Below are 22,448 nucleotides of genomic sequence, written 5' to 3'. Positions count from 1 at the left end.
TTTACAGCAATGCACAAGACCATGCATACACCCACCTTTATGTGTGTACAGCATATCCGCTCACAAACACACACACACACACACAGAGGGGAAAAAAAACCCCTACAAAAGCTCACCTTGCCCCAAGCTGTAATGCACCTGGACTGATGCACTGCTTTTTACATTAAGCTGTGCTGCTTGCAGTAAACACTCCCATCTTTTCCATAAGGCTATATGGAAAAAGCCTTTGAGAGGGGTCTCCGATATACCTAAAAAAAACAACAACATAATGAACAAAATCAGTGAACAGAATTTGTGATAACTGAAATAGAATAAAACAAAATCTGTATTTTTAATTTTTTTTTTTTTTTTTTACAGTAAATTAAATGAACTCGGGTGCAAGACATTTTTGACTGCATAGAATAGACTACAATAAAAAGCACTGCACTACCACAGTGATGTTTTTCAGCTATCCAATAGGAAATTAAATTCAATCCCCTGCCGGATTTTGATGAGTAAATGGAATAGAATAGAAAAAAATAGAATAGAATCAGTTTGTTGTGTTTTGGCTGCAATACATTTACGAATACAGAAATAGACTAGACTAGAGTATGTGTAAATCTCTCTCTCATGCTTTTGGCTATGTAATAAGATATTAAATTGGCCGCAGTATATGAGTATATAAATATAGAAACTAGAATAGATAATAAAATAGAATATGTAAATCTCACTTTGATGTTTTTTGAGCTATGCGATTGGAAAATACATGAAACCGAGAATAGAACAAAATAGAATAGAATAATTTGATCATTGTATTTTATTTTTTTTTTCAGTACAAATGGTACAATGATTTGATCCCACTATTCTTTATGTCTCTCATTTATACTGTATAATATTAGTCACTCAGCTGAAAGCTACTTATTTAAGAATAGAATAGAATTGAGTAATTCAGCAACGCAGTAAGATATTAAACTCACTTAGCTGTAATATATTTAAGACTAAATAGAATAGAATGGAATAGAATATTTCAATCACACTCTACTTTATGATAAATTCCATTCGCTGGCAGATTTCTATGAGTAAATAATGAAAAGCAATAAAAAAAAAATACACACAGTGATGCTTTTTAACTTAATATTAAAGTCAGTTAACAGCAAGGTATTTATGAGTGGACAGAATAGAATAGAATAGAATAGAATAGAATAGAATAGAATACTTCAATCCCACTGTGTTGTTTTTAGATGTACAATATGATATTAGATTTCATTAGCTGGCAGAGTTTTATGAGTAAATAGATAAATGCAATAGAATTAAAAAAAACAAAAAAACTTCGATCCCACTCTGATGATTTCTAGCTTTACAGTTCGATATTAAAGTCACTCAACTGCAATGTATTTATGAATAAATAAATTCCCTCTCTTCTACCACCAACTTGCTGCCATAGAGAGCCCCACAGCAGCTGTATGCAGAGGAATGACTGCACTTCCTGACGCATCAGGCTCTCACTCACCTTGACGTAAACCGGGGGAGCAAAGCTTTAACTGCTGTAGGAGAAAGCGCAGGCCAGGGGCTGCCTGATGGGACACGGTATTGATTGCCTTGAGATGGAGAGATTTTAAAAGGCTGGCGGAAAAAGAGGAGGAGTAAGCGAGGCACTCGCAGCAGCATTTGCATGCCTCCCCCCCCCCCTGCAGATATCAGCAGGCTCAGCATTATTGTGCTGGTGCTGTGCAGGAAAATGTGAATTTCACATAAGACAGCTGAGTGCTGGGTAATTTAATTCTGCACCCAGCTTCTCTGCCAGCAGCGTAAAGTGAGCCACGTTACCTTCAAACTGACTCGACCTCTCATCCTCACCCCTGAGGACGATGGATAAATGCAATGAAGAAAATAAACATGTAACATAATGCATGTAATTCCCTCAACATACCAGTAAATAAGGGCAGACATAATACTAAATATACTATAAATTCTATTCATAAAGAAATGCTGTAATCCAAAATTAAAGTCAAAATCACACATTAATGGACTGATAAATACTTCTAACATTAGTACACAAGTAATTTATAATATTTACAGTTTGACATTGAAACGTGTTCAACTGCAAAAGAATATCCAGAAAGAATTTTCAATTGTGATCTCAGACTTTTAGGCCCCATTGTGTGTGTGTGATCTGTGTGTGTAGGTAGATCTTTCTATCTATCTAAATAAATAAATAAATAAATACACACACACACACACACACACACACACACACAAAGTGTGGGGTGCAATAGTCTGATGCCACTAGTGGAAATTCTCCTGTTCGGCTTTATTTTGCAATTTAACAAAGAGGTTTTCATGACAAATGATATTATAGCAATAGCTTGAGGAAAATGTTTTGAAATATTTTAGTACTTGGTATATTTAATGACAGTGTGTACTTGAACTGACACAGACACAGACACTCCACAATTTAAAGTCTTCTTCTTGTTGTACTCTCAACTGGTCCCTGTTTGGGGTTGCCACAGTGAATCATTTGGTCAGCATGTTTCGATTTGGCACAGGTTTTTTTTTTTTTTTATGCCGGATGCCCTTCCAGATGCAACCCTCCCATTTAATCCGGGCTTGGGACGGACACTGAGTTAGCTCTTAACTGGGTTAGTGCCCTGCACAGTAATCAAACCCGGCCTGTGGCAATGAGAGCATGGGCTCCTGCCGCTGGACCACCAGGAGACTCCACAATTTCAAGTAATATGTATTATTCTGCATTAGATCAAATCCATAAAAATATGAAGGGATAAGGCTTACAGAAATCTGATGTTACCATTTTTTCCCTGTTCCAGTTTTAAATAGTAACCAAATAATCCAGATTAAAACTAAATAATCCAGTTTAAAGTGTGTGTTAATAATATTGATCACCCATCATCCTAATATATAATTAGCATCATTTATAAATATATATATAGTATAAAACAAATTCCACGCCACATTATGAACTATAGGCCTATGCTTTATAAACTTAGTCAATATTAATTAGCTTCCATTTCATTTATTTTTTAAAGCTCAACTAACCTGTATGTGCCATACTAAACACAGGGAGGCAGTAAAGTGCTTCCCCCGCAAGTTCTCCGTCCTTTTCTGAGCGCCTACAACTGCAATTTAGAGTTATAATTTAAGCCACCAATCTTGTTCCAGTTTTGTGAACAATGCCAAACAAAATGAATCAGCATAAGTAAATGATTTGCAAAACAAGTCTCATCTTATTATTAGTCTGCGCCCTTCTTTGCATAAATAAATGTTTTTTTAACAATAGTTTTTATTAATAGGAAACCAGGTGATCATGTAAAGACAAAATGTTAGCTTTAAAATGATAAAATCTTCAGATTTGTAAGACAGATCTTTTTTGGTTCTTGTAGTGGATCGGATGTACGAGTATATTATTCTAGTTATTACAATTGTTTTTATAGCTTTACAGTAAAGTCACAAATGGTGTATACAAATTTCTTTTCTTTTCACAATAAACGGCTATCTCAGCCTAGATTTAATATTTAAAAAAATGGCCTTTTCTTGAAAATAATGCAATTCCTATATTGTGAAGGATTTTATATGTGAAAAGTACCCCATTACTGAGATACAGTCAAAATTGTACAATACACAATACACAAAGAGTGCACCTAAGTAGAATGAGAGACTGGATTGGTCTAAATTTCTTGGGTAACTGTGAGATTACCTCATGTTACATTTCCTTTAGGCACGACCTAAGGTCAGAACAGCGACAAAATTCGCACCCACATACCTCCGGCCTGACATCTATTTCTGAAAAGAAAGAGGTGCTTGTGCTGAGATCTCTGAAGGCTCTGCTGGGGAAATTTAGAGAGAATGAGTCACCCAGCACTGAGGTCTGCATGTGTGTGGTGAAAATGAGGTGGCCAAAACCACGGAGAACCAAACGGGACTGCACGTAGTGCCGTGTGTCCTCCAAAGGATTAAAGCTTTAAATACATGACTAGTGTTCAGAGGCCAAAGGTATTAAAGAAAACCTGAAGCACAAACTTCAGCTGTTCATAGGAAATGAGTTCTGTAAATCTGTTAAATCTATAACCAGTTGTCCCTCAGGGAAGACACTGAAGGTTGTTTACAAAAGCTTACAGCAAAGGTAGAACCATCTAATCAGCTACCCTAAGACCTCTCAAGAGAGTTTGAAGTTTGCTAAAATCATACAAGTTAGTAATGATGACTGAGTTTATAAAATTTGTTTATAACTACTAAGACACTTATTGCTACACCAAAACTTCTCATTTAAATAACTATGCCAACTTTTCCACTGCACTGTCCATATGACTGGCTCCAGTTGTGTAAAAGGAAATCTACTGTGATTTACAACTCATCTAATTTATTTTTTACTCTTTCCTAGACATCCTCCTGAAACATGCAAAGCAGCTCCGTTTCGGAAGAGGAATAATTGTGCGTGACATCTTTATAGGTGAACCAAGGTACAACATTGTTAATGCTCCAAGACATTTCTGAGTCAATAACATTCTGGTTTATGTGCTGGAACACCATTATTGCGATACACAGTAACAAGTATTAAAGTGACGTACTGCCAAATAAAGCAGACAGACTGAAATATGGGAATGACAGACTGAAATATGGGAATGACAGAATGAAATATGGGAATAACACCCCCCCTCCTCCTCCTTTTTTTAGAAGCTCAAGCATGCTATTGTTTCTGGTGTGGCTTTCCTGATTGGGACATACCTTGTGTGAGGTGTGCACAGCCAGTCTGAACACAAGGGGACAGTAAAGTCTTTTTAACACTCCACGGCACCGCTTATTAATCTCAACAATATTACAAGAAGACTGCTTGATCTCTCCACTGCTCAGGCCTCTTCACCAAAGTGCATTTATATAATGCCTCAGACTGACTAAATTATCTTCTGGCAAAAACAAGGTCTCATTTTATTTCTTCCAGAAAATGAGACCGTTGCAAACAACAGGCTGTAGCCAGGAAGGTGTGGCAGTCTTGTGAAAGGTTCGAGGATGAGTTCAGCAGCCTTCCAGACAGTTTAGACTGTTGTAATGAGCCTGGCTGCCAGTTGAATCATTATGGAAAGCAGCCACTGCATGCAGGGAAATCAGTGAGTCAACACAAGGGGGGCTTGAGAACAGGTGGGCAGAAGTGGCGAAGTAGTCATCAGGAAAACGGATGTGATGAGATACACCTGTAGCTCAGTAGCCCACAGTCCTATTGTCTGCTTCAAGTAAACATTTGGAGCTAGCAATCATTCCCTTATTTCCACTCTAAGAAATAAAAAATCTATACTGTCATTATATTTTTGTGGGCGTGGCTGTTAATAATATCAATATGTTGGTTTACCCAGAACTGGACTGGACCTGGGACAAAACCACATACCTGTTTTTCCTTGTTTTTTTTTTTTACATTTTCACCTACATTGTTTTATTTTCAGAGAACATTATAGCTTGATATTCGTTATGGTCCGTCTCTGACGTTCGCTTATTACCTGATCTACCGGTTGATGCGTTTATGCGTGTTAAGCGTGTAAAAAAAATACATTGTCCGGAACCGCATCCTAGGGCACTTCCAATATTTCATTCAAACAGTCTGCAACCTATTGCACATATGACAATGTATAGTTGCACAAAGTATTCCTATACACATTAAGTACACTATTATGCAGGAATGACACACCATTTCGTAGAAAAATGCGGAGCTTTAGCAGACTACTAAGTGAGACAGTAGCGAATTGGGACGCAGCCGCCGATTTAACGCAGCTGGGTAGGCGGGTCTTAGCAGCTGGGAGCTATTTGACCACGTGACCTTAAGGGCTGGTTCTCTCGTTGTAGCAGCCATCATATAACCCTAATACAAGTCCTTATTTTAAAAAAAAAAGAAAAAGCAGAGGAGCTGAAGAAGCGGATGGACAGCCATGGGTTTGCACAGGAATACAATTTAAAAGAAGCCTCTCTAAACGCTGCCAGGCTTATGTTTCGTTTTCGTATGTAGGCCACATCAGCTGCAGGTAAGTGTGTGTGTGTGTGTGTGTGTATGTGTATTTTGTGTGCTAGGCGCTGTGTACACAAATTGCGAGGCTTTTGTTGAACTGGGATGTGTTCGTGTAGCCAAACATTACAGGGGTCATATAACAGACGAGCGAGCGAAAGCCAGTGTTTTTAATACGCACGAAACCTTGTTAAATCGTGCTACTTAAAAAAGGACAGTGGGACGCGGTAACGTCACTTTGTTACAGGTTTGTCTGTAAATATAAACAACGAAGTCGTGATCACTTCCTGTAACCGAGGAGGTACATTTCACCGGGGATTTTATATTATAGCAACACCTGGGGTATTAGCAGTTAGAGAAACTGAAAAAAAAATAACTAGCTCTGATTTTATTTATTTATTTTTTTATTTAAACGGTATAAAACCATCACCTTTGTCATGGTAACGTCTTTTGTTTCATTAGCTAGCTGCCCCGCTAGGACAGGTAAGCGCATTCAGGGAGAGCAACTTGTGCTGTTGTTGTTGAACGCTGCACGGTAGCCTTGTAAAACGTGCCCCCTGTCGCAGGTTTGTTAAATTTAGCCCTTATCCATGATCAACATCTCACCTGTTCGCATAATGAGGTCTAAGTGTGGATTTTTAGAGGAAGTGTGTGTTGGACACGACCGATTTAAAACGAATCATTTCCAGCAACACGGTCATTACCTGATCCACTGAACGATGCTTTTTTTTTTTTTTTTTAAAGAACCGTGTTGCGTTCAAGTACTTCGTTGAATGCGGGATGGTAGTGAACCAATATTACTTTCAGATAGTAACAGCCCAATGAACATATGGCAGTTTGTACAAGTGCAGCAGTGTTATGTAACATTGGACACAGTGTTTGGCACAGGTCTTCAGCACGCCTTAAACTCGGCTGCGAAACGAAAATGCCGGCTACACGCTTCGCTTTCGTTTTGAGTCGGGGGCCTGGGACCCATTCTGTTCAGTCTCACTGTTCATCTTATCCTACTTTTAATGCACTTGATCAAATGAAGGTTTTTTCTGTTTCAAACTGAGCGTTAGAGCAGAACCTGGTGCCCCACACACACACAGACACACACACACACACACACACACACACACACACACACACACACACACACAGACAGAGCAGCCTCTCAACTTCAGGGGGAAATAGTTTACCTCAGGTTAAGTAAAGGGTTCTCCAGTCAGTCACACTGAAGAAACCCCTTGTAGGTTCTGCACAAAAACCTCCAAAAGTAGTTTTTCCTTTCAAAAAAGCTTTTCCAGGAATTACTAGAAACCCTCTTTAACCATACACGGACCCCTCGAGGAGTCCTTTTCTCGCAAGAGTGTGTAGGCCACGTGTGTTCAGAGTTTTTTCAGTTGCTGGTTGTTTCAGGTTAGATGTTGCGTCAGAAACTAAACATCTTCCCTACTATCTATGAACCGGATAAGATGAGGGTGTTTAGTCTTGCTTGTTGCTGATAACATGAGTTCGGTTTGAAACTGAGCCACTAGCAGCCATGATAGACATTCGGTCTACAAGAGTTCATACAAAATACATTTTTCTTAGTTTTTTACACTTCAGCCTCGCTTAAGGGTTTATCTTGAGCAAGACACTGTTTGAGGTGCCTTCAGGATTCAGATTGACTCGAACCATGTCGTCCAACGTGTTAGCCTTAAAAAGCAACTCCAGTGACCTGCTGGCACACTTTATCATGCTACTACTTGAGTATTGTGGTACATTTTGTTTCATGACAAATCATGAACGTAAATAAAGTCTGATAACTGAATGATTGTTTTTGGAAATCTCAAATAAGCCACTCACTTTACAGCACAACATCTACCTGGATGTCTAGCTGACATTGATTTTCTTGTATTCCCATTTAAGGTAGAACTGGCTTCCCTGCTTTGTTTTAATCTTCATGTGATGAATTGTGTAATGCTTTAAGTCAAAAGTTATATTCATGACCAATCCAAGCGAGGTTTTGCTAAATACCACTTTTCGCAACACCACTCGACCGATCGAGTTAATAGACTGGAAACCCAGTTCATGCCATGCAACAGAAATCTAAAATCAAGTCACTTTTTTTTTTTTTTTTTTTGGCTGATATGTTGCTATCAGAACATTTTATCTGGACATAAAAATATGAACATTCAGGATTATTCAGTTCACTTGCCAGGTTAGCAGCATTGCGAAAGGTTAGCAGCATTGCGAAAGGCAATACCGTGATCATTTATAACATTATCTATTGTGCATCATGTGATCATATTCAACCACATGATCATCACTTGGTTCATATTGAAGTGTTTGATCATTTTAATACGTTTTATTGCTCATGTATATCTTATTGTCCAGCCATAAATGTCTTGATCTGCTATCAGATTTCAGCCTGTGTCAAGGCATTAACTGATATTAGTGCTAATTTAGAAAACTACTCTGCTGTAGCATTAGGCATTAATGTGATGGTAGTGGATCCTGTTGATGCCATTTCTGATGCTATTTACAGTGCAATCATCTACTGGCTGCCGTAAACTGAATTTTTCCCTGTGATCCTTTGGCATTTAAAGGGATGATGTAAAAATGTTTTGCATTTGTGTGTGAGCTGTGATTTTATTTATTATCTTTTTTCATTTTCATCTCTCTGTGGCATGGGTATCTGTGTGTTTCAGAAACTGCTGATCTCCTGGGATTTTCACACAGCTGTCTCTATCGCTCTCAGTGTAGTGAATTTGTTGTGACCGTGAACTGACTTGTATTTGCGTGATTTTTATGTATTGTTCTGCTGCTAAATGATTGGCTGATTTGGCTCAGTGCCTAAATGAGAAGGTGTACCTATTAAAGTGGATGCGGAGTGCAGTTTATTTCAAAAGCACTTGATCAGCTGCAAAGCTAAGTGCAATATAAAATAAAGGTCAAAATGTAACGGGAGAATAAAAAAAACAACAACAAACAATTTAGTTATTTTTGAAGTGCGTTTCCTGCAGTTTATACTTCCGAGGTGTGTGTGTGTGTGTGGAGGAGGAGGAGGATAGGTTAGAGGTTGTTTTGTAATGTTACTTGGTTCGTTTTGGTTTCTGACGTCAGCAGTGTCGGGCCTGTATTTGGCCCGGCTTTCGGAGTTATGTAACTGGATTAAATTGGTGAAAACTCATTAGGCTAACAAGATTTTGGGGTTCAGTATTCAGCACTCACTGAGGCCTATTGAGTGTTGATCTTCTGCTAAGCTGATTTGAGCTCTAGTGCAGTCACATGTGCCTGTAGCCTGAACTGGTTGACTGTGTATGGTGGAATTCTGGGTGTTTAAATGGTAAGCAGACTCTCTCTCCAATGTTTAGTCCACATTTTAATGAGTGTTGATCCTCTGATAGTCTAATACCGTGGAATTGTGCGGTGAGGTATGTGAAGTCTGCTATGAGAATATATCAGTACCATAGGCTTTGCTGGACCGTGAACAACAGAATCTGAGGACAGATGTAACGGACATCTTTTACTGTAATGAATGTGAGTAAAGGTAACTGAGAGACTTGCCGGGTTTTAATTTATTTAGCTGAATCAGCGTGGCGACATGATTGAAAACAAGATGCATGCATCAGATTTGAAAGCAGCTTTTGAAAAGCAACTATTTCTTTCCTTGAATGTGAATCAAAAGCAAACTGAGCATACTGTGTGCCCGGTGGTCAGGAAAACACTACAGTGGCAAAACCCCATGTCTGTTCCCAAAGTTGGCATCAAATATTTTATAATTATTAAGCAACATTTTATATAATGGCTTTTTTAGATAAATCTGAAAAATCATTCCTATATTCTTTTTCATCAAGGTCTTAAATTGGTGCCATGTCAGAATTTAGACCAGCTGGCTAATTCAAAATGATCACATTAATAAAGTAAGAGTGGTCTGTAATGCTAATATGCATTTATTGGGTTTGATGATTAACTTGCTCAGGTGCCTGGCACCAGATTAGTTCGGTTTTTTATTAAGAGAGCACAAACAAAATGTGCTTCGCTGTAGCTGTAGTGGACGCTACCCGTTCTGAAGCCTGCTGCGTGACACGCGATGGCTTTTACTAGTCTGTTTGTTGAGCTTGCAGATAACGTACAAGCTGTACAGAATTATTGTCATGACTACAATCATGATGTGCTCCCTCAGAAATGACCGTGACGCAGGAATTTATATACTCCTTTGTGTCTACACTTAACCCAGTAATGACCTTATGCTGGTGCATTTTTATAGCAGTGTTCAGTTTCTGGGTAGACAAAACACGGAGCTCGGTAGCACACTGGAGATTTCACTAATGGATTTATTTGTTAATGATTGATTTTGAAATTCCTTTATGCTGTACATTCATTTATATACATCACCACAGCTCACATGAGCAATCAACTGGGCTCATACTGTTGGCTTCAGCTCAATTATTTGGCTTGCAAAATCTTAAGTCTAACCCAAGACAAAACCCCAAATAAGATTCTGTGCAAAAACTCTATACTACCTGAATAAGTGCAACATTTACAACAGACACTTGATTTTTCATCACATCAGCCTGAAACAGCATGACATTTCACACCGCATAATTTATTTTATTTATCAAGGCATAGAAATCAAGCAGTTCTACTTCATCAGATTAGTAGTGCTAACTGCCACAGCACTGATTCAATACTGTTTATTGACCAGTACCATCCTCTTCCATTTGTGTGTATATAAGAATTCAGGCCAGTCTGCATCGCAGAAATGCTGTGAACATTACTGCTGAATGTCAGTAACTAATGATTTGTGTTCCACTGTAAATGTGAGCGTTGTGTAATTATTTAACATTAGGAAACCAAAGTTGGTGGGCAGATTTAATGTTTATATAATGATACGATGTCACCGTATCAGTTTTGGCAAACACATAGCGTTTGCTATTGGGCTAAGGTTATGAGTAGTGCTGATACGAGGCATTAACTAGTTTGTGTTGGAATGAAGGACTAGAGGAATATATTTGAAGAGACATGGTTTTGAGGCTCCTACTTTGGACGTGTTTAGTAGTCTGCACACTCTGTTCTTCTGAAACTCTCTTTTAGGGTTCTGCAACGGTTCTCTGTAGAATCAGAACACCAACAATGAGCCTCACTTATTACACTGGATATGAATAAAGTTGTGTGAATTGTTAAATTAGGGAAAAGCTTTCACTTTGTGCTCCTGAGTATATAGATTAATTCATAAGAAGAATTAATGTAATTGTTAAATTTTATCTATTTAATTTATGCCATTTTTTGCAAATGTATGCACTAATCAAATATTTTTAGACCTGCGGTTAAGACCTAAATGGTATTAAATATGTGCACACACAAGAATAGCAAATCCATTGTAAGACTAGGGATTCTATTGAGATTTAATGTGTATGTAAGGAGGTTGTGCTGGTCTGTGCAAATGGACGCTGGAAGCAGAGGCAGTGCAAATGGCAGAATTAACATTACTGGCAGAGTCGAGACAATGCCCTTAGGAGGCAACCAATATTAAGTTATTTTTTTTTTTTTTTTTAAACAGTTTAGTTTCTGGTTTTAAAAAAAGGACTTTATTTATTTATTTATAATCTTTTATTTATTTATTTTTTGGCTATTTAGTATCTGTTTTGTGGACATCAGCACATGCATATCAGCTATAGTGTACACAACTTTAGTAATTTCCGGATTATTCCCATTTATCAACGTTCATGTGCATATGCTTTTATGAAAGTTATAAATCGGGCACAGATTTTTAGTTCAGGCAAACATTTACACAAAACCTTTTTTTTTTTCCCACCTTAAATGCCAGTATTTCAGTAAATGTATGTATGTGGTAGTTCTGTGTCTCATCTAAATTTCTCAAGACTTCCTGCCACATCTTTCTGCTGAAGCTCAATTACCAGCATTTGGCAAAAGTAAACACCATCACCTCTTTATCTCAGCACAGATCTGCATCTCTGTTGCAAGAATTATTTGGAAATGAGAGTATCAGACCTGTGCTAAACTGCTGCTGTGCTTAGCTGTGTACCGATTGATAGAACAGACTCGAGGCTTGACGAGAGGCTTCACTTTGGGAAGGGGGAAAATGTGTGAGGGATTTCCTGTAGGAGTTTTGTACATTTTTATAAAAAGAACTGATGTTTATGAGCTGTTTATCTGCCACAGTGGCGGTTGGATTGGGATGGCTCCTTTGGGGGGGAAACTGCTGACTTCGCCTGACTGAGACAGCTAGACGTGGTAGCATCCCTCATTATGTTTCCAAATTTGTGCAAAGGTTATAGCAGATGTGGGTGAGAAAAGTGGCCTGTAGTTAAGGTACCATGTATCTAGAGGTATTATTGAGTTCTTCTACTTTCTGAGAAGGAGATATTTTTAATTTGTTTTTATAAAAGGCTGTGTCTCTGTTGTAGGTTGCTATGTTAATAGTTAACCTCCTGTTAAATTTCTTCAAATCTAATCACTTGCACTCTTTATTACACCAGGTTATGAAGCACTGGGAATTTTCCATTCTTTAATAGCATCACTTTCATAAAAATGTAAAGATGTTGATGCTGATGTTGCGCTGGGAGTCATTCAGGTAGACTGCTCCGTCTCTCCAGCTTTATTTCTTTTATTTTTATTTTTTTTATTGACCGCATTTGACCTACAGCTCAATCATTTTCAAATCACTTAACATTTAAACACGTAGAACTGTGTGTGTAGTAAAATATTGCTGGGATTTGTAGTAGCGTTTTGAGGTTATTCGCAGTCATTGGCCTTGTTTTATGACCCCTGTAGGTAAACGGTGTATGACACTTACCTGAGGTGATAAGATCTGCTATTAAGGGGTAGGTGATAAGATCTGCTGTTATAGTAAACCACAAGAATATGCTTCAGAAAGATCTAGATGTGGTGTTTATAGGAAGCCTGTATGACGACCTTTTTGTCATTGCCTCTGAACTCAGTTCAGGGTGGCATGATTATTCAGCTATTTTATTTATTATATTCTAAATCTACAACCAGTCTTTTCATTTACATTCTACATAAACACTTCATTTAAATAAAGTACATTTTAGATTGATGATGATTTAATGTCTCAGCATACAACCATATTTGGGGAAATTAAAAAAAGGTATAAATTAGTGATATTTTAGTTTGGTGATTTCACTACCTTTTATGAGTGTGACTTTCCCAGATGTAATTTTCGCCACTTCATGGACACACTTCCACTTTAGCCATTTTTTGCATGCTACCCCACAGTGTAGGTTTTGGTCATTATTCTTTATAAGCTTGTTCATGAATGTGTTGATTTTAAAATGTCATTTTCTCTTCATTATTATGTCTCCACCAGTAATGATGGCAGCACTATTCACTGCCTGCGAGTGTATAGCTACGGGTTTGGGCTTGCTCTTTTGTGTTTTTGTTTTTTTTTGTTTTGTTTTTTTCCTTCCCCCCCCTTTCTTTCCCCCTTCAATTGACGCTAAATGACTCGATGCCAATGCTTCTGTGGTTTGCAGCTGGTGTTACTGCTTTGCATGTTCTCTGTGGTTGCGAGAAAGTTGGCTGCTGAGCATCACAAGAGGATTTTGAAAGTTCATCTATGGACCGTTAACCTTGTGGAACATGACCTTTTCACAATAAAAAGGCATGCAATAAAAAATTTGCCATACTATGCATCAAATACCTCGATTATTGTGTGTACATGCTTTCTATTAGGAGTGAGCAATATGGCGAATATATAGACATTTTAATAATACATGATGTGCATCACAATTTATTCTTTTTTTTTTTTTTTTTTTTTTAAATATTCTAAATGGACTCCAAGAAATCTTTTGTAAATTAAGGTGTAAAATTAGACGCCGTTCAGGGAAATCTATAGTGAAACATCAACAAACCATGTTTGGTATGGATGGAATTGGTTAACTGTATTTCGTGCATTAAGGTGGAAGTGCCTTTCTTTTTAAAGCGGGCCGTAAAAGTATTTTTAGAAGTGTGTTTTGACAGAGCAGTGGAGATGAACTCTCCATTGTTTCATGTTATTTTTACCGTCTTCAACATGATGCATGAACTGCAAATTAAACACCGCCATTTTTCTCCGCTAATCTCTCGGGTTTGTGCAGTTGATGTTTGTACACAGTGTTTATTCATTTTAGGGGACGAATTGGACAAGAAATCATGTAAAAGCTTCAATGAATCTACCTCAAAGAAAATCTGAACGCTGCAAATCATGCTTTTTTTTAAATAAAGATCTCCCAGACAGTAAGATTCTGTATAATTGCCCTCAGACAATCAACAAACACCAGTAAAAGTTAAAGCACACCCTTGTATTTATATAGACAACAATAAAATGTGTTCTTTCACACATCAGGGCTGTTTACGAACTAACCTGGTCTGCTTATAGCTCTGAATCAACTTGTTTTGCTCAGCCCTCTGAGACAGCTCTGATGACATGTAATAATTTGGTGTTGTAGATATAGCTGGGATTACTATTGCATGCGGAAGAAGTATGTAGAAACGTTCACTTTAATATAAAAAAAAAAAAAATCTATTCGTTGCCTTGGTTTAGACCAATTTTATTTATTTACTTTTTATGTAATGTGCAGTTTCAAAAATACTTACTCATAAAATGCATAGAGCTTCTTTGTTGATTTGATTGCAACTTAACTGCTTGTGAGTCAGTCAGTGATTTCGGCATGAATGCGGTCTGTGTGGTGATTCAGCAGCCATGTGTTTGGTGTGTCCTGCCGCAGTCGTTTATTAATACCGGGTGAAGACACTTTATCTCTTTCAAACTCGAATTTTATTCGTCACGTACACAGTATGACCTGTAGTGATGTGCTTTTTATTTTTTATTTTATATAATGACTGACCATGTGTGTGAGTGGAAATGGAGTCAAAATTTAAAAAGAATTAAAATGGTTATTTAAAAGTAAAATAAGAGAATAGTAAGGATAAAGAATAAGAAAACAATAGAGTGGGAAGCTGGAACTTCACAGGAAGGTATGAGAAAATGTACCATAGCATATGAATACAATGACTGTGCTGAGATGAAGTGAGCTGTGTTGACCTAGTGTGTGTTATGTGACCAGAAAAGTCCAAGCTCATCTTTTTAACCTTGGGCATGTGGCTGGAAGGTGAGTGCTTCCTTTCAGAGTTTTGATTTCACAGGTGCACATGTGTGTTAGCTCAGTGTGGTGGCATGGCTTAATTATGACTGTGCCCGTTTCGGAGCGGTTGGACTCGTCTAGTGATCGAGTGTGCAGCGTGTGTGCGTTTCTCACGACTGCTGTGTAGGCAGCTGTGCACCCCAGCGAGTGTGCTGGCATGTGACTGAATTGCATTATTGCTTTAATCCAGGGTGAGCCCAAGTTCATCTGAAGTTCAGCGAAATGGACTCTGCGTCTTCAAAAAGCATGCTCGTATTTCGTGCTCGTCCCCCCCCCCCCCCTTTTTTTTTTCCTTGTCACTGTTCAGGCATGCTCAGGTTAAGGAGGTTGTCCCTTTCTAAAATAGGATTATTTTAGCTATTTACCTAATAGCTATTACAAAAGCAAACCTTTTTATTCAAACTGGGTTAAATGTCAGCTATTGTTCAAATACTCGCCAGGCTAATGTAAAACTAATCTGCAAAAATAGATGTTCTATTTAAAAAGACAGCTGTGAAACTGCCTACATGTGCCAGACCTCGTTCTAGGATTTACTAGAAAATGTTTTCTCATTTACGAAAGGTTGTTTATAAATAGATTCTGTAAAGACTCCTAAAACCGATGTGCATTCAATGTGAAATTGAATGAAACTAGTTTAACTGGAGTGCTGGAGCTCCACACCAGCTCACCCGGAGCAGGAAATTCCTCGTCGTTAATCCGAGATGCTAGAAGAGTTTTGTGTTAAAGCACGTTTCACAGAATGCTGCTTACATGCAGCCTGTGTTTAGCCTAATTGACTCAGGCAGATAGAGGTGTGAGACCTGTAAGGAAGTGAGTCAGCAAAACTAGGTGCTCTGGTGGAATTTCTCAACATGCTTTTGTTCTCATGAGCACAGCTCTTTTACTACAAATCGGATTATGCACTGCAGTGAACTCGTACAAGATCCCTGTTAGTCTGAAACTGCATAATTCATAGTTTTGGTTATTCAGCATATTCAATAAAATGCACAAAAAGTTGGTTGAAGGGTGTGCACTGGTCAGAAGTATGCACTTGAGCATGGTGCTAAATAAATAGATGGATAAATAACATTTTGTCTTGCAACCAGTATTTTTCTCTCTGTCTCAGTTTGTTCTGGATATTTGGAGCATTGAACCAAGGATAATCTAGCAAGTTTGCATCTGCATTCTGTCCAAAATACATGGAAAGTTTGATTCCCTCCCTGCAGTTGGTTTGATTCAGAGTCGAATCACTTTCTGGCTGCAGAGTCGACTTGGAAGCAGACCGAGACCACCTCGCTCAGACTGTCTCAAAGTTTGTTTTAGTCTACATCTGAGTGTGAGCGCCGTGTTCTCACCCGACCAAACAAACCACACTGATTTGGGAGAAATGAGGCACCTCCAAATGAAGGACTCCCATGTTTTCTATTATGTGATCACTCTGAAATATTTATTTATTTTTTTTGGAATTTTTGCAGCAGTCACTCACTCATTTGTGAAAAACTGAAGTGAGGCAGTAGTGGCTGATGGACTGTACCTAAAATGCCCTTTTGCTAAGCATTTCCCTTGAATTAGAGAAGATAGAAATGTGTACACAATTGTGGTGTTTTTCTTGTTGCTCATAGAAAAACAGCTTAAGTAGTCACTAGAATCAAAACTGCAAGCTTATAAACGCCCCTTGTTTTCTGCTGTAAAAAGGATTTGTTTAGGCCACACAGGAAAGGAAATGTGCTGTTTGCTTGCCACTTTACCATGTCTGTCAGGTTAGGACGCTTCTGTTTACACCAGGATTTGCCGTCTACTCTCCCAGCCTCGCACTCGCAGTTACCTGCAAGATGCCTTGAGTGTTTGACTACAACCTTTCCATGCCACAGTCCCCAATTCAGCTTTGTTCTGCACTGCTGGAAAGGCAGCACATCACAACTGCTCTTAATTAGAATAATTTGGGTTGATTGGCTTTGCACTCTACTTCCACTCCCGTTCTTTGCTCAGTCGGTCTTCGCTTCTATTACTCTATTAAAGGCACGGCCAATAGACTGCTTTATAGAGCAAAGTGGCACCAATTTGGCATGTCACCCTTTTAATTTGGTTCCAGGAAAGCCCCTATTTAGCATCAGTATTAAAAGGTGGTCTTGGTGGTTAAGACAAAAGCTGCCAGTGTTCCCCAGACCTTGCAAATCGACACAGTGTCCTGTGCATTTCAATCAGTTCCCCACATTACCATCCAGGACACTGTGACCAGCAGCAAGAGCCGCAGCCCTCAGGTACCAAAATAAACCTGCCGAAGTGACACAACAGCTTGGTGTCACTTCCATGTGTCGTGCTCTCCCACTCAGACCAGCTCCTTAGCCACAATTCTTCTTCTTCGTTTTATTTGGGAATCTTCTTTCAGAATTTGTTTTTTTTTTTTTTTCTTTCAGGAATTCATATTTGATATACTTTTTTTTCAGTATATGTTTCCATTTAGCTGTAGTGGAAGGGAATGTTTAAACTCTTGAGTTGCAAATTAACACGTTTCTTTCTTTTTAAAGGTTGGACAACCATTAAAAAACACCATTGTCTATTTGCAAGTTTGCCACCCACTCACTTTTTTTTTTTTTTTTTTTTTTTTTTTTTTTTTTTTTTTTCCCTTCGTTTTTTTCTTTTTCTCCCCCCCCCCCCCCCATCACCAGAGAGGCATGACCCATTTAAATGGTTGTTTACTTGTATCAGATCAAGGACCAAGACGCTCCTCAATGAACTCTTGTCTACAATTCAATTAGGACTTGGCCCCTTGAGCGGCCCAGTATTTAATACAGAGGGTCTTGGTTCTTTTTTATGTCTTTGCTTTAACATAGGACTGTTATGTACTGTGTGACAATATTCTGCTGTTGCTGTGTGTACGTGTACATGTGTATGTGTATCTCCTATATATATTTGGAGAGAGGGAGAGAGTGTGCACAGGACAGTGGATAAAGATATCACAGCCTGCACTGGTAAATGTAGACTCCCTGTGTAATGAGGTTTTGTCATCTTTTTCTGCCACGGCCTGTCTGGGAGCCAGACAGTATATTGCAGCTTTTCCTGAAAACAACACAGCTGCATATTATATATTTTTAAAGCCAGACATGTTATTGCTTTTCCTGTTATCTTCTGCCTAGACAAGCCTGAAAGAGGAAATGGCTTGCCTTTCTCTCTCTCTCTCTCCCTTTATTTCCTATTAAAAAATTTGTGGCGACTGTGCTGAATGTGGTAAGCAGTAGTGATTTGTGTGTACTGCCTCATCATGTGATGTAATGTTACAGTGAGAAATCCCCCAGATGCATTAACTGTAGTGTAATATTCACAAGGAGGACATGTGAATAGCAGGATTCTCTAAGGCTATACTGCTTTCTATTTTTTTATTTTTTATTTTTTGGTGACATCTCGGAGGAGTGTGAATGTGAATTTCTTAGTAATTTCTCTGTATCCAGCCATAGAGTCGCAATACGAACACACTTGTAAAATCCCAATTACTCTCGAGACAGATGTGCAGGAGACTTTGCATTCAGAAAAACAGGATGCAACTGATGCCAGTATGAAAATACGCTGATTCTATAACACACATTTAGACCTGTGACTCAGAGGACTGAAAATTTGACTTTGAGCTTGAACTTCTGTAATGTTTGTCGTCTTTTTTTTTTTTTTTTTTTTTGCATATTACAGGTGGGGTAATTGGCACCTTCTTTGACCTGTTTTTGTGGTGCCCCTTGATCCAGAAGCATCACCACTTTGTGGCAGGGCTGAGTTAAAGGAGCCGAACCCCGGCCATCTTTGCTGTTTGCCATTCCTTGCTGGGATTTGAGGAGGGCGGGCGACACAAGGCGCTATCCAAACCACCCAGAGCATGGGGCAGAAGGTTCCAGGGGGCATAAAGACCGTGGACATGCGGGATCCCACGAGCCGGCCACTCAAGCTACAGCTGCAGGCCTTGGAATACAGCAAACCGCCACGGTTGGACATGCTACTGGACATGCCGCCTGCCTCCACCCAGGTGCAGGTGCAGCACTCGTGGAACAATGACGACCGCTCGCTTAACATCTTCGTCAAAGAGGACAACAAGCTCATTTTCCATCGGCACCCGGTGGCTCAGAGTACGGACGCCATACGCGGTCGCGTCGGCTACACTCGTGGCCTTCACGTCTGGGAGATTTCCTGGGCTCTGCGTCAGCGTGGCACTCATGCTGTTGTGGGTGTAGCCACTGGTGAGGCCCCTCTTCACTCGGTAGGATACACAGCACTGGTCGGAAACAATAACGAGTCCTGGGGCTGGGACCTGGGCCGAAACAAACTCTACCACGATGGCAAAAATCTGCCCAGCAAGACCTACCCGGCTTTCCTGGAGTCGGATGAGACGTTTATTGTCCCAGATTCATTTCTGGTGGTGCTGGACATGGATGAGGGCACTTTAAGTTTCATTGTAGATGGACAGTATTTGGGGGTGGCTTTCCGAGGACTGAAGGGCAGAAAACTGTATCCTGTAGTAAGTGCAGTTTGGGGGCACTGTGAAATCCGAATCCGGTACATCAATGGACTCGATCGTAAGTACTACATTTTTTTTTGTGATTTTATTACTGTAGCACTTCATTGTTGGTTTTGCGGTTTGTTAAATCTTGAAATGGTTTCTATTGGTATTGTCAGTCTATGGTAAGTTAATTTGAAATGGTTTGTACTCAAAGTGACCACCGTTAATTCTTGCAAATATCTGGAAAGTTTTGGAAGGAAAAGACTGGAAAGTCTTAGTGTTCTTCTGCTAAACTGTTCTTTATCCTTGTTTAATGATACGCTTACCTACCTAGCTTGTAGCCTGTCATATTTAAGACTCATTCTGTCATTGTAGTTAAGGATTAGCAACGAATCGTAATTTGACATTTAACATCTTCAAGTAAAATGAAGCTCAAGGCCATTTTTCATGTCTTTGGTGAACCTGCTACATACAAAATTCATTCTAAGGCAGATCTCATGATTCTCAGATTTCTGTAATGTCTTCTACTCCAGGATGCTTCTGTAACATGACTTTACCCAACGACACGCATATAGCTCCTAAAAAATTATTCCATGCCCAAGGTGTGTATAAATAAATCGCTTAATAGCTTGACTCCGAGGTGGCAAGCTGAGCTAACAGGGAAACATTTTATGTGGGTGGTACAATGACTTGTTTCTCGTTTACATGAGCTGCAATATAGAATACAGTTGGTAATGAAGCCCTGTAAATGTACAGTGGTGCTGCCATCAAGGATTAACCAGAGTGGAAGCCCTCAAATTGAAGCTATGACGTCTGGGTATTTAACACTAGTAATAAAGCAGCATGCACCGAGCTCGTCTTCACCAGCTCGTAAGGTTGGGTAATTGCTAAAGCTCTGAAGTTAACCGAACTGGTAAAAACGTGTCTGGGCACCAAAAAATATACAGTCAATGTTGACAGTTGATGAGTAAAGGTTTTATCTACTGTGTGGATTGACCTGTCTGATCAGTCCCACAGTCTGAGTTTAGCTTTGGCTATGTGCTTTGGTGTATTTATTGTAATAACATAAGCTTTAATTTACGTTTCAGTTTGAATTTGTATACAACTGAATTACTATATATGCTTCCTAGTTTTTCAACTAAATGTCTTTTGGTACCAAAAAAAAATAAAAACCCCAACCTTGTGCTCAGTCAAGCTCTTTTCTGTAATATCTCGGTGCAGTCCAATAACGTGTGAGACACAGCTGAGTACAAGCAGTCCAGCCAGATCTCAACACTCTCCCATAAACTCAAAGGAAACAGTCTCCTGACCACCAATTGCATCCTGTCTAATCAGACCCATGTCCATCATCCCCACCGGTGCTTTGTGCATCCTCAGACAGTGAGAAGGTTCTTAAAGGGCTTCCCTTCAGGGGACCGAGTGAGTCGATGTGATGTGGCACATTAAAGCTACATTAAAAGCATCTTCCTGAAATCAGACCATCATTAAAATGTTCCTACATCAGCTCAGGATGCAGGTGTTCGTGTGTTTTTCGTCTTCTCCCTTGAGATTAGTTGGCTGAGAGCACACAGCCAGTGCATTACTCAGCCTCTGGAGTCACCGGCCTTGGCTTACAGCGAATCCGGGCCCTGTGTCATAGCATTTGTAATGTGTTTCCTTCAGCGCAGTGTGAATTGGACGCAAGCCTAAACGTGCTGCTGCTTATATCTAATGTTTCTCTCTCCAGAGTGCAGTTTGTGAGGTTATGAAGTAAGTGCCGTGTAGCAGGTGGTACAGTGAGAACCAAGATGAAACACAGATGATGTAGCGGAAACAGACTGAAAGCCTTGTTTTGGGGGAATTTTTTTTTGTTGTGTGGCTTTTGTGTGCGTGTTTGGTTTCTAACGTTCTGCTTTTGTTTTTTGTTCCTGCAGCCGAGCCCCTGCCTCTCATGGACCTGTGCAGACGTTCAGTGAGATTAGCATTGGGTCGGGAGCGACTGACTGAAATACACGGACTTCCTTTACCCGCCTCTCTCAAGAACTACCTGCTCTATCAATGATGATAGGAGTGCCGTTACTTATTGTAAGGCAGATTGGCTATTCTCTCTGGGATGCGTTTTTTTTTTTGTTGTTTTTTTTTTTTTTTTGTTTGTTTTTCTTTCCCGACAGACTCGTTTTCTTAACTGCTTTTCTCCTCACTTTGGATTTTGGTACTTTGGGACTTTTACTGTTTTTACACCAAGGACGCCTCGGTCTCACATTTTGAAGTGTTTACGGTCTTTTTAAAACCCTTGTTTTTGTGGCTTGCTTCAGTCATGTCATATACAGAATACACAATGGGAGACGCACTGAACCCCGTGACACAAGCTGTCCCAGAAAAGAGTGACGCGTCTGCATGGCTGCATGGACAAGTGCAGCGAGTTTGAAACCTCAGCTGTTTGCTATGATGGTTGCCTCTATATTGTAGTTTCCTTTTTCTGCCATTCCTCCAGACTTTTTTTTTTTTTTTTTTTTTAAAAAGTAGAACTACATGGAGATGTGTGTGACCGGTTTGGCGTTTTGAATGCTGGATGTTGAATACTAATTGGTCTACCTGGGCATCTGTGATGTACCTGCAAACCTGGTTGCGCATGAAAGTTTTTAATGTTTTTAATCTCCTATTCCTCTCTCTCCCTCTCAGAAATTTGGCAGGAGAGATGCAACTGAATGTGTGGTTCAAGACAGAGGGCTTTTTTTTTTTTTTTTTTTTTTTTTTTTGTTTAGCAGGATGCAAATATAAGTTGACTCATTGTAGCAGACCGTGTGCGTGGCAATGGCTTTCCCCCTTTCCTCTTGGCAGGTTAAATATAGCCTGGTGTTAGCTCTAGCAGCCCTAGCTGTCTGGCTTGGGG

The 22,448-nt window shown here is 39.4% G+C and overlaps 1 protein-coding gene across 1 annotated transcript; it reads left to right on the top strand.

The window, feature by feature from the left end:
- Nucleotides 1–5,804: 5,804 nt before the first annotated feature.
- spsb1 (splA/ryanodine receptor domain and SOCS box containing 1) lies at nucleotides 5,805–22,069 on the top strand. Its single transcript, XM_058409063.1, has 3 exons — nucleotides 5,805–6,002; nucleotides 18,778–19,652; nucleotides 21,490–22,069. The coding sequence occupies exons 2-3, from the start codon at nucleotides 18,959–18,961 to the stop codon at nucleotides 21,615–21,617; spliced, it is 822 nt and encodes a 273-aa protein (XP_058265046.1). The 5' UTR covers nucleotides 5,805–6,002; nucleotides 18,778–18,958; the 3' UTR covers nucleotides 21,618–22,069.
- Nucleotides 22,070–22,448: the final 379 nt, after the last annotated feature.

This window comes from Hemibagrus wyckioides, linkage group LG15 (assembly GCF_019097595.1).
Source record: "Hemibagrus wyckioides isolate EC202008001 linkage group LG15, SWU_Hwy_1.0, whole genome shotgun sequence".
Lineage (NCBI taxonomy): Eukaryota > Metazoa > Chordata > Actinopteri > Siluriformes > Bagridae > Hemibagrus > Hemibagrus wyckioides.
This window is presented reverse-complemented; position numbering and strand designations above follow the sequence as displayed.

What these genes read in the sequence shown, in the direction of transcription:
- spsb1 (XM_058409063.1), top strand. Translation starts at nt 18,959, where the DNA reads ATGGGGCAGAAGGTTCCAGGGGGCATAAAGACCGTGGACATGCGGGAT. An exon ending in GTACATCAATGGACTCGATC is followed by an intron (nt 19,653 to 21,489) that starts GTAAGTACTACA and finishes TTGTTCCTGCAG; the next exon opens with CCGAGCCCCTGCCTCTCATG.